Source organism: Pteropus alecto, unplaced genomic scaffold (assembly GCF_000325575.1).
Source record: "Pteropus alecto unplaced genomic scaffold, ASM32557v1 scaffold3, whole genome shotgun sequence".
Lineage (NCBI taxonomy): Eukaryota > Metazoa > Chordata > Mammalia > Chiroptera > Pteropodidae > Pteropus > Pteropus alecto.
In genome coordinates this window covers 18876020-18889436 of record NW_006442484.1, presented here as the reverse complement: position 1 = coordinate 18889436, position 13417 = coordinate 18876020, and the positions used below count along the sequence as shown (strand labels likewise).

General features: G+C 32.5%; 1 protein-coding gene and 1 pseudogene across 1 annotated transcript in view; one reads left to right on the top strand and one right to left on the bottom strand.

Annotated features, from left to right (window-relative positions):
• Positions 1-13417, top strand: part of LRP1B (LDL receptor related protein 1B) — a 1653662-nt gene that overhangs the window by 1019777 nt on the left and 620468 nt on the right. Inside the window, exon 18 of the mRNA XM_006921044.1 lies at positions 3482-3598. Within this exon, the coding sequence (XP_006921106.1) occupies positions 3482-3598 (117 nt within the window). The remainder of the gene's footprint in view (positions 1-3481; positions 3599-13417) is intronic.
• On the bottom strand, positions 941-1615 carry LOC102894782 (annotated as a pseudogene).

The following is a 13417-nucleotide window of genomic DNA, read 5'->3' as shown; positions in this document are numbered from 1 at the left end:
AACAGTATCTATACAGGGGGCAGAAAAGAGATGGCAGTCAGGGGCTTCATAGGTGTTCTCCCTCAACACACACACACACACACACACACACACACACACACACACATCTGCTTATAAGGGAGACCCAGAGGACAAAAATGAGAGGTAGTTAGACTTGAAATTCTTTTTTCCTCATAGTGACCATGATAATCCTTGAATTCAAGCCTAGGTAATTTCAGACCAGCATTTTCCCACAGAACAGAACTCTTGTTTGATTACATAATATCTATTCTTCTCATATCCTCCACAAATTTTGACAAAATTGAAACTAGACAGATATAGTTACATTAAGAAAATCCGATGTATTAAAAATTAGACTCTTTTACAAGATGAAGAGTGCATTTTGATGTAACATAGGTTTTGTTTAAAATATAGTGAAGGAAAGGATTAGGAATAGCATGTTACCCTCTCTTCTCTTCCTCTGTATTGTTCCTGTGCAGTGTGGGATTTCTCACTGCTACATGGCTGCAGGAGAAGCATAATTAGTGAAGGGTAGAAAAAATTCACATTGTGACAGTGAATTTTTGATTCACTGCTAGATAAACAATTCCACTGAGGAGGTGTAAATTTCCTCTCCATTAGCGCAGCATTTGCTACAAAATTAGAATCCTCTGGGGCGGCTCTACTAATCTCACCTCTAAGCTAATTTAGAGCTGATGGGAACAAGAGTTGAAAAAGTGGAAGCTGTGTCTTCTTGATGCAAATCCAGTGATTAGAAAGTGATAATTTAGTCAATGCAATTATATAATATAGACAGATAGTTCTTGTAGATTTATGGAATAAAGCATCTCATCTGAAATCAGTTAAATTTTCCTGATGTACTAAGCAGATCATTTTCTCCAAGATTAGAACAGAAAATAAATTCATATATTTCCAGGGCATACTATCCCATATGTAGTGATTATATGGCACAAGCAGGAACAATTTTAATTAAACATGAATTAGGCCTATACCCATCCTTAGCAATAGTGTTCATTATAACCCAGGTAGACGTACAGGAAAGCATAGACATTTTATGACTTTCATACATCCAAAGTTGAGTCTGCTTTTGTGTTTTCACCACATCAAATGGTAAAGTTGTAACAGCTGCAAAAGAACCAGACTTTGCTCCTGAAGTAAAGTTGATCATAAATGTTAGATCATCTAAATCAGATTTTTCACACAATCACTTCTTTAAAACTTCATAGTTACACCAGTACATTGCTGAGAATGTTACATCTCTAAAAACAATGGAGGCCCAGCCCCTCCAAAGGGAAATCCAATCATCTTTAGATACTTTGCTGCTGATAAATTGATGCGGTTCCTTGTAAGAAAACTTTTTAGATTGCATCTTGGTTCCAATCAATTTTAATTGACTCATTGCAGTTACTGCACCAAATCTCACTACAATTCCAGCAACAATTGATATGCAGCTTTTATTTTCTTCTAATTTAGATCTCAGAAGAGCAGTTAATTGATCATAGTATGTAAAATAAATAACTGTGGCAGGAACTGCCATCACTAAAGTAGGGGAAACTCCACTCCACAGGAATTTAATGTTCTTGTTTCAAATGATTTTCAAAAAGGCATCAGTTTTACAGTATCACAGTCCAAGATCAGGATGCCAGCAAGGTCACATGAGGGAGCTCTTCTGAGTTATAGACTTCTCATTTAATCTGTACATGGTGGAAGGCTATATATTTTTTAAAGAAGACATAATTTTATTAAAATTATCTAGGGATTTGTTGATTTAGTCTAAATGTTAGAAAAATTTAGCAGAAAATCTATATAACTAGCCAAATGAGACCACATAGAAATATTTAATCCTACTTGAAACTTTAACATTGAAAACTTCAGAAGCATACATATTTGCTGAGATACTTAAAATCTATTAATTAAAAAAAATCAGTACATGAAAAGAAAAAAATTTGAAATTACATAAAAGATTTTGATTTAGGACCCTTATCCACAAAAGCAAAGCTAAACATATAATGTAATAATATTCCTAATATTTCTAATTATAGATACTGAGAATAGAAATATATCCAATCCAATATATCAAATCAAGCCAATAATTTTTTGTCACTTGTTTTTCTTGAATAATCTTTTAAGTATTCACTAATAATGGATATACATCTTTACATTGCAAGTACACTTTGCTTAAAAGGAAATAACTAGTATATAACTTTTAAGAAATTATTTTAGATGACCTCTGAAACCCTGATTTATGGAAACCTATTTTAGTGTGTTTGGATGACTTGGCTTTGAACCACTCTATTTTATACCAATAATTAGTACCCAAGTTCACAGGTATTTTGATGAAACAGAAGCACATTCTCATGATTCTGAAGCCCAGGAAACTAGAGGCAGTATATAATCTAAATAATGTTCTCTTATTATAGCCACAGAAGTCCATACCCTAATTGTTTCTCATCTGACCAATCTTCATCTTGCCCAAATAATAGGTTTGAGTATACCTTTCCCAACATTATTCTTTCCAATTAAAAAAAGAATAGATAGGATACTAATACTCATGAAGACAGATTTGTAGCTCAGAGGGACTAAAGAAAAAAAATAAAACAAAATTAAACGTTTAAAAATAATTATGGAACAGCCTAGGCCTGAGAAAAGAGTTAGGGAAGCTATCTAAACATTCATGCATTCAAAAGTTGACCTGATTGTAATAGAAAAAGATAATCAAACTCCTTGTAAAACATAACCTCTTTATGGAATAGTTTTAAACTACTCCCTTTTGGTAGCATAGAAAGCAAGGTTCCATGTGTACATTCATTGAAATTCTTAAGTGAGCACAAAGCAAAATTCATTAATATACTTTGATTAAACAATTACATATTTTTGTGTAACTGTACTGAAAAGTGAGTTAAAAATCCATCTTAGGGCTAAATGTATGTCTTAGAAAATATTTTCTGCATTGTTACCCTATCCATTGGACCATTTAGAGATTAAAAAAATATATATATTAAAAATGTTAGAGGAAAAGAATAATTCTGACCTCATGATTAGAGACTAGATAGCCCGAGATAGTCTCCAATTCCTTTTGCCTATGTTACAGCAAAAGTTTTCTTGGTTTATTGGCAAACACTTTGCACATTTTCTTGAAATTAAAAGTTGAATGAAATTTAATTCAACTATATATTCATAAGCATGTGCCAGGCCAAATTCTTAAATAATGAATTCATAGCTTCTTTTATGGAAGTGTGGTGAGGATTACTGAATACCTTGTCACTTAGCAGTCAATTAAATTGAAGGACAAAGCATGTGAACTTTAGACAAGACAAGCAAGTTGATATTGTCAAAAATTAAATGAAAATTTACTTTTAAAATACTTTATCTAATAGAGCAATATCTGACATGTAAAAAAGATATGGCATAATTTATTTTATCTTTAATGTGTTTAAAAGGCTTCTAAATTTATTCTTTGTACATTAATTCATCATCATAGTCAGAACATGCCAGGTGGACCAGTTTTCTTGTGGAAATGGGCGTTGCATTCCCAGAGCCTGGCTGTGTGACAGGGAAGATGACTGTGGTGACCAGACAGATGAAATGGCATCTTGTGGTAAGTTATGGGTGAACGGTGGTATTAATAGAGAACTGTGTCAGGTAGATTTTATTCACTATATTCTCTCTTAAAGGCTATTCATTTCATTATGAATATAAGTCAACAAAGCAGAAGATCTATACTTTTTATTACTGCCGTTTGGGTCTAAGTGTGTCTTTTAATAATAACTTCGGAATATATCCCATTCATGAGGCAGTACCATATTCTTGGCTAGAATAAATGGATCCAAACATAGTGGATTTTGTTAGGAAGTGGTTATTATGAGGCTAACAGAATATTTTCTAATGTTCATTATTAATCTTATGATTAAATTTTTCAAACAGACTATCTCACTGAGTGACACTTGGAGTAAATGAGGACACATTTCTTATTGGCATGCATATATTATGTTCTTGGAGCAATAAACAATATAGTCCAAGGTTACATAGCTGGTAAACTGTATATTTTATTTCTATAAATATATGATTTTGAAGGACAAATTGTTATTAGTTTAATTTTGTTAATGGAGAAATTCCTAGTCACTTTTCAATGATCCTCCTACTTTTGAAAACAATAAAAAATATTGTTACATAAGTTACAATTTTAATTATTCTCATTTATACCCTTATATCAGCATATTTTATTATTTTTTGTCTCAATAATATATAGTGAAACATAGTAAGAGGATGAACCAGATTTTCTAAGACATGTGCTTTATTTCAGGCATGGCTGTAGATTTTTTAAATTACCACTGTGAAATATATTACAGAAGCTTAGGACATTTATTAAAAATATAATACAATTGAGTATATATTTTTAATAATTTAACTTCATGTTATAATACTTCTAACAGTTGGAAAATGAGAATTTTTTTTTTTACTTCTCAATTTAAATGGCTCTGTTTAGGGGCTGCATTCTCTATGTACCTATATCTTTCATTTAATTATTTTTTTTAAACTAGGCTATTAAATCCCTGTAGACATTTGAATGTGTAATGACTGAAAAAAGTAGAAATCAAGTGGTACAATATGACATTTTGAAGAAGACAATAGCAGTGTTGAAGAAGAAAGCAATAGAGAATCACACTATAACAATTAATTATACATTTTAAATGTAGAATTTCCAAAGCCTGGCCAATAAAAGGGGTTGAGCAGTATATCTTCTCTGCAATGTCCAGACTAATCGTGTGGCCCAAAATATGGCTGTCAGCTTCTAAGTGGCTCTATTTTCTTAGGAAAATGTGTTTCCTTTCCTGTTCTCAGCATCTCCATCCAGAGAATACCAGAAAAGTAATGAGCAAGTTCAAAATATTAAATACAGAGAAGCCCTGGAATCAGAGTCCCAATTCAGATAAGAAATGCCATGAAAACAATATAGAGTAGAAAAATAATGAGCTCATTAGAAAACTTTGATTAGGCCTTTGATCTGTTTATTCTTAGTAATATGTGTAGAGTAAGACCTTTTTCTTTATTTTAATGATGATTTATTTGAATCCAAAGCGGGGGGAATCTAAAATTTCAATAATTATACTTGCAAACTGACATCCCTGTCATGAGAAGAGAAAAAGAGGGTTTGGAGAGGGTCCAGAAACATACTTCTTTATCAGATCTTTACAACAAATCTATGAGAAATGTATTACTGTCCATGTCTTATAAACAAGCAAATCAAAACTAAGAAACATTTCACAATTGGCTTGAGATCAAAAGGTGAATAAATAGCAGGATCAGGCTATGGATCCAGGTATGCTTGAAATTAAAACTCAGCTGCTTTAGGTTGACTTTGTTTGGGAACCATGTGTAGGGTGGTAATAGGGGCAGATAATACCGTTATACATATCTGTGAATATCTTTATTTAAATGTAAATACACAAATAATGAGTTTTATTCATTGGTGTGCTGGCAAATCTTAACATCTGGTAGGGAGGAACACTGATCTAATGGTTGCCAGTTTTGTAATATAAATATTCCTACCAAGGCCAATATTAAATTGCCAACATGACTGTCAATTGTGGAGCTGGGAAAAGATGTGTGTACCAGTATACCTTATATCTACAGTATAGATAGAGTAGATGTAAATAACTTAAGGAGTAAAATAATCAGAAAATTATGAACTTGGAGGATTTATTGCCCTTGTTTTCAACATAATTTATTTAACTGTAAATTTCTATGATTTATTTGTTGTTTTTGTTTTTAAATAATGGCTACATGCCTAACAACTGCCTCATAGAATTCTTGACAATTTAAATATCGTCTTTTGTGAACTGGTACAAAACCCCCTCAGTACACCACTGGATATGAACACATTGTGAAATTTAGTTGTCAGATAGTTTGGTTCTAAAATATAGCCACATTTTATAAAGTGTATTTTTCTGTGCAGAGAGACTTAGAAGCTCACTGGAAGACTGGAGAATGGCAAAGTCACATGAAGCCAGTACCTTTAAGACAAATGAGGATAATAAAAGCAGCATCTCTGACCTTTCTCTGGATTCACAACTTTATTATCCCCCAACAGGCATCTCTAGGAGCGGCAGAAAAACTAGACCTCAGAGTCTAGGCTGAAGGTCCCTAACCCAGCTTTATTTTTCTTTGGTCTCCAGTGAAAAGGAAAGGCCTGTGGTCTTCAAGTGCTAACAGTGAAACCCTAGTGAGTAGCTGCATTACCAGGAATCGAAGTCTCAGAGCTACACAAATACCTTCTCTGTCTCAGCCATTGTATCACAGCAAAGCAACAATACAGATTCTGATGGTCAACCTTGATATATGAAGATTGTTCTTAAATAATTAGATAAATAGATGAGAGAATTAATGGTTGAAAGCTAGTTGGATAGTGGTCTGCAACTGTTGTTGTAAGACTGGTTGTCTTCAAGGTGTCCTAACACTCCTTCCAGACAGACCATGAGGACTGTTGGGGGTCTAGGGGAGGCAGCAGAATTAGTGAAGGGGGTGGCTGAGAAAGAATAGAGTAGTACAGGACAGGCCAGAGGAAATCCCTGCCTGAGCTGTCTTCCCAGAACATGAGCTGTGGTGGCGATAACAAGAAAACACAGGGGTGGCGTAGAATTGAGTTTCTCAGGGGGAGCCCCTTTCAGAATTGGGAGAATCTGCAAGTATATAATGATGAATCCTCTTAATGTAATGAGTAGAAAATAATTCTAGAAAGGGAGCCGCAGATTGGGGGAATTTGGAAAAGAAAGCACAAAACAAACCCTGTATCTATAAGAAGGAGAGCAGTATGAGGAAAAAACAAAACTTATATTGCCAGTAAACCACACAGGTTATCACAGTATCGTTTCCCCTTTACAATATAAGACACATGTTTCTCTCCAAACGTAGTCTTTTCTTTAGATACATTCTTTTATCTTTCAAATTGTCATTTTAAATAAAAATTTATATCAGTAGAGAAACTTACAGCGATGATCTGGTGGGCATAATCTCACTTTCAAAGTTGTAAGAGAATTGCATACATTTCTCATATAAAAATATTCTATACTAAATACAAAATGACAAAAATATTGTAAATTATTTAATTCATTGCCTCTTTAAAAAAAATCACCCTACTTGGCAATAATCTAAAAATAAATATAGGTTCAACTATTTCCCTGTTTTATTAAGCATCATTATAAAATTGGACTGATCATATTTTATTTTTCTCATTGGAATTGATCAAGCTCCCATAGGTTTAATATTACCAGAAGAATCTGCAATTACTTTTCTTTTTTAAAACTTCAGCTCCATGGACAACCTCTGTTGTGTTTAACAACTCCTGTTTTATACTGAAAATAGTATTAAAATTGAGAATTAAATATATGAGAAGCCTATGATTAGAAATGCTTCTGTAGTCAGGAGCTAAATGTACTGTAACTGAGGGTTACATTTTCCATAGAATTCAATAGCACCTATTTACAAATTTTATTTTATTTGTGGGCAAAAATTTAAGTGGGAAACACTTAAAAAATTAGGAAGTCCCTTGAGGATTCTGTATTAATTTTTAAACAAATATTTTAACTTTTTCAGTAATTATGTGTAGAAAAGAAAATTGATAAATTGATATAAGAGATAATATGTTGAAACTGTGAAGCCTGTGATAGAAGTGGACTGTGTCTCAAGGAACTAAGTGGTCAATATCATTTCAAGGATATGACTTAGCATTGGTTCTCAACTTTTGCTCTCAATAAAAGAATGATGCGAGGAGCTTTAAATCATCTGCCCATTTGCCACTCCAGACTAATTAATAGCTTAATTAAGAATCTCTGGGGTGGGACACAATAATCAATATTATTAATACTTTCCATGTGGTATGGATGTGCACTCATGTCTGAGAATTGTTAAGGCAGTGGTTCTCAAACTTGGGCATGCATCAGAATTTCCTAGAGGGCTTATTAAAAAACAGAACTCTGGGCCCTATTCCTAGAGTCTCTAACCCAACAGGTCTTGGTTGGGGCCCAAGAATTTATACTTCTAACAAATTCCCAGTTAATACTGATCTTCACGCTACTCTTCCTGAAACCACAAGTTAGAAACCACCATTTATATTTGATTTTATCTTATATACGCTAATGATATAATTATGTTTATATACGCAAAACTAATTCAAGATGGAAGCAATTATCCAGACAAATTTTCTGCCTATCTCCACATTACAGCATTAAATATAAGAGTATTTTATGATTATACATAAGAATATTTCAAATATTTTCCCTTTTTATAGTCAAAAACAGTATAGTTGTTTATTTTAAACCTTATTTGAACAATCTTTGAGTTGTTCTCTCTTCCAGGTATCTCATCCTAATTGAGAAAATAATAATACATTTATTAATTTTTTATAAAAGACTTGAATATGAATTGATAACTTCTGATTTGTTCTAAGTGTTTAATATCGGAAAGTATCTGAAGTTTGTTAAAAGATTGAAAGACAACTTAATGAATATATATAATTGGGTAAAGACAGTTTCTTCAATAAATGGTGTTGGGAAAAATGAACAGATACATGCACAAAAAAGAAAAAGAAACTAGACCACGTTCTTACACCATATACAAGAATAGACTCAAAATGGACTAAAGATAAATGTAAGACCCAAAAATATAAAATTTCTAGAAGAAAATATAGGCAGTAAACTCTCTGATATTGCTACAAATAATTTCTTTTCAGATATATCTCCTCAGGCAAGGGAAACAAAAGAAAAAAATATACAAATGGTACTATATCAAACTAAAAAAATTTTCACAACAAAGGAAAGAAAATGAAAAGACAACCTATTGAATGGGAGAAGATATTCGCTTATGATACATCTGATAAGGGGTTAATATTCAAACTATATAAAGAACTCATACAAGTCAACAACAACAGAAAAAGAATCCAATTAAAAAATGAGCAGAAGACCTGAATAGATATGTCTCCAAAGAGGAAATACAGATGGTCAATAGACATGAAAAGATGCTCAAAGTCACTAATCATCAGAGAAATGCAAATTAAAACCACAATAAGATATCACCTCACACCCATCAGAATGGCTATCATCAATAAGTCAAAGAACACCAAGTATTGGCGAGGATGTGGAGAAAAGGAAACTCTAATACACTGTTGAAGAGATTGCAAATTGGTACAGCCACTATGAAAAACAGTCTGGTTGTTCCTCAAAAAATTAAAAATGGATCTACCATTTGACCCAGCAATTCAATTTCTGTGTATTTATCCAAAGAAAACCAAAATAATAATTCATAAAGATCTATGCATCCCTATGTTCATAGCAGTGCTATTCACAATAGCCAAGAAATGGAAGCAATCTAAATGCCCATCATCAGGCAATTGTATAAAGAAATTATGGTTAATATATACAATGGAATATTAGCCATAAAAAAATCCTCCCATTTGCAACCACATGGTTGGACCTAGAGAGTATTATGCAGAGCAAAATAAGTCAGACAGAGAAAGATAAATACCATATGATTTAACTAAAATGTGGAATCTAAGGAACAAAAAGAACAAAGTAATTGAAAGACTCACAAGTGTGGAGGACAATCTGGATGACGGCCAGAGGGGAGGGTGTTTGAGCGACTGGAAAAAGTAGTGAAGGGTTAAAGAAGTATAAATTGGTAGTTTACAGATGGTCATGGGGATGAGGAGCATGACATAGAGAATGCAGTCAACAGTAATGTAATGCTAGGTATACAGCCAGAGGGAAAATGGAGTATTTGGGGGGCTCGTTTCATAAACTGTATAAATGTCTAACCAAAGTATCATATATCTGAAACTAATAAATAAATAAGTAATATAATAATAGGTAATAAAAAAAAAAAAAACGTTTCTAGGCTTCTGTTAAGGCAATCTTAGAAGGCAGCCTTAATATGTAGCTGACATGTTGAGTTTCCACTCAATAAAAATACCTAAGCTTTTCTTATAGACTAGATCATTCCCTTTGGGTACTTCCAATGTTTGTACCTCAAAGTTCTTTTAAGTTTTATTTTAGTGGTTTTCGGATTCTCCCTTATCCACACGCTTCAGGATATGTAAACGGAGGTGGTCCCTTTCACTCTATACTGTCACTCTTTAACCTCCAACTTCCTATAACTCTTAACTCCCCACAATTTTATAATAACAATACTAATGGTGTCTCTCAGTTTTGTGTAATTCAGACTTGATAAACATAACTTTTAAGGTTGTAACCGAATCATGGTAACAAAAGCATGAACCTTTGGGTGAGCTATTAAAAACATCCTTTGGGGAAAACTGATTCAATAATTAGAACTGTGGATATAGTCTTGAACCAATTACTCATCTACCTAAATTTACTATCATCTTGCATACATGGTATTTTCATTTATCATGAAGTTCTCAAAAATGTTGCTAAAATACAGGACTGTTCTTTCCTTGCATTTTCATGATATATACTTAATCTCAACATTGTATCAGCAAAAAAAAATGAATTTGGTATCACTTGTTTTTATTTTATTCATGAGCAAATAGTCTATTTATAAATGCTGACAAAATGTTTAACAAGTTCATTGTAGAATAATTGTCAAAGATACCTAAACTTCGCCACTCTACAATTTCCAAATTTTCACTCATTTTTGAGATTTGGGCAGTATTGCTTACCTTTTTTCCACTTCTCATTTATCTTTCTCATCTTCCACTTATTCCAAAATTATTGTCAATATTCTGAGATAAAAAAAAAATGTTTGTTGTTTTATTACTTATTTGATAAATTGTCCCACTATGAAGATAAATTTATTTTTAGCAATTAGGTGCTCTATTTTTCTTTTTACTTTCATTTAGAGCCTTAATTTCCTCTCAAACCAGTTCTTCACTCTCCAGTCTAACAATAATTGTTTTTTATTAAAATGATATAAAACAAAGAAATTAAGAAGCACTTTTTTTCTGCCGCTGTCCTGAAGATTTATGCTTTGTATTCCAGGTGGTCTTGTTTTGTTCTATCTTGTTCCATATTTTTCTATTTAAACAATCTTACTATTTTTGTTTAAAAAGGATATGTAGGCTACTGTTAGGTTGTCTTAATATTATTCTTATGTGACATTCTTTTTATTTGTCTTTAGTTGCAGTTCTCTCTTTTGTACATACTTGACTAATTAGACTCTATCTGCAGAAAAGTGGGATGATAAGCCAATCTTGGCAAAGTAAGTTGAAAATCATAGGCAGAAATTATTTAAAATGGCTTTTAGTTCCTTGGCCTACCTCAGCCTTTTCCCTAACTTCTTGTTTGAGGATAGGAATCATGTGAGGTACTTGTTACTGAAATAGATTCCCAGTCTTCTATGTCCCTTCCCCAAAGAGATTCCCTTTCAGTATGTCTTAGAGTCCAGGAATCTGTATTTGGGGGAAAGTACCTCGTGTGAGTCTTACCTTAAAACAAGACCAAAGAATTTTAACTCTGTGATTTCAACATTCCCTACGAGTTAGAATTTGTTAGGACCTCTTCAACAAATTACCACAAACATTATGGCTTAAAACGACGGAAATTTTACACTCACACATCTAGAGGCAAAAAATCCAAAATCATGGTGTCAGCAAGGCTTCTTCTGAAAGCTTTCAGGGAGAATCCTTGCTTGCCTCATTTAGCTTATGTTTGCTTCTGGCACTCCTTGCCTGTGATGTCATAACTCCAAACTCTTATTTCCATCTTCACGTAACTTTCTTCCCTGTGTCTGTCAAATCCCCGTCTATTTTATAAAAACCAGTTGTGGAGTTTAGGGCCCATCCTTGATCTAGGATGATCTCATCTTGATATCCTTAACTTAATTACATCTGCAAAGACCCCATGTCTATATAAGGTCATGTTCACAGATATCAGGGTTTAGGATTGGATTTATCCTTTGGATATATACAATTCAACAGATTATACCTGTGGAAATTGATTATGCCTTATACTATCAATTGAATTACAATAGAGACTCAGGTGTACATAGTTTTAAAAGCTATCCAGATGATCCTAATACTCATTCAGGTTTGTGAAACACTTTCCTAATACCAATTACTTAGTCTCTGCCTCTTAGTTAACTCCTTACTCATCTCACTATTATATCCCTGCAGCTCTCAGATTCTTTTGCTTTTCTATCATATCTAGAGTTCTGCACTAGCAGAAGAATTTGCCACTGAGCAATAATAATTCTAACTGCCTCTACAATGCTAACAACAATGTAGCACTTTAAATTTCTGTCAAGAGGAAATGTGAATTCTTCAGGGACTTTAGCAGCATTGGTTTCCTGGTTGATTTTATATACATATATGTATATGTAAAAATATAAACACACATACATATATACCTATATTATGTATGTTACATATAGATATTCATATATGTAAATCATGGTCAGATGAGATAATATATATGAAAATCTAGATATACATGAGATAATTTAAGAAAAATATCAGAATTGTGAATGGATATCAACCACAGAGCTAGGAACAAGGAATCCCATAGCATATTGTTTGTACTAAAAGTCAACAGGTATAAGCAATTTGATAAAAATTACTCATTAATAATGTGTTAATTTTTTAAATGTAAAAATCAAACCGAAAAAAGTATCCCTGGAATCCTGATTACTATTTTATGGCACTGAAGAGTCTATTCTTTATGCCTACATGGTGCTACAATTACTAATCCCAGAGTATGAATCAGAATAAGAAAAATATAAAGAAATGTCATATAACATATAGTTTTTAAAATTTCTGTAATTGTTAAAAGTTGTCATTTCAAAGTAAATTTGGTTTTATTCTTTTTCTCTTGGAATATGTAGTATTATATGTACACACAAGAAAAAAACAAAATTCCCTGATATATAGTCTTAAAATAAATAGCAAAATTAATTTACTTGAGATACTTATTCTCATATATTTGCAGTTTTGATATAAACTACCCATCAATTAATTTTTGTCAATTTTACCTGCCACATTTCATTGGGCATTTTAATTTATTAAAGTTATAACTTTCCCTAATCATTTCTTGGGATGAAAAATCTAGATTCATTGTTTAATTATTAATTTTAGAATCGAATTGAATGCAGATTTATTTTAGTACTGGGAGGTGATGTTCTCTAATTTACCCTTGTACTGTTTAACTTCTGAGGGTCCTGGTATTTTTCTGAGATCCATACTTCTGTGGAACTAAAGTGTCACCTGTTCAATGATTTCATAACAACCCAAGCATCTAGATTATAGATTCAGCTTTCTCCTATTGCCCTTGCAGGCAAAATTTAACACATACACACACACAGAGCAGTTATAATTCACTAACTATTCCAACTTTCAAGACCCTTTTTATTTCTTGACTTTGAAAAATTTATATATTTTTTACATATTCACCTATGTATTAAAATGTTTAGT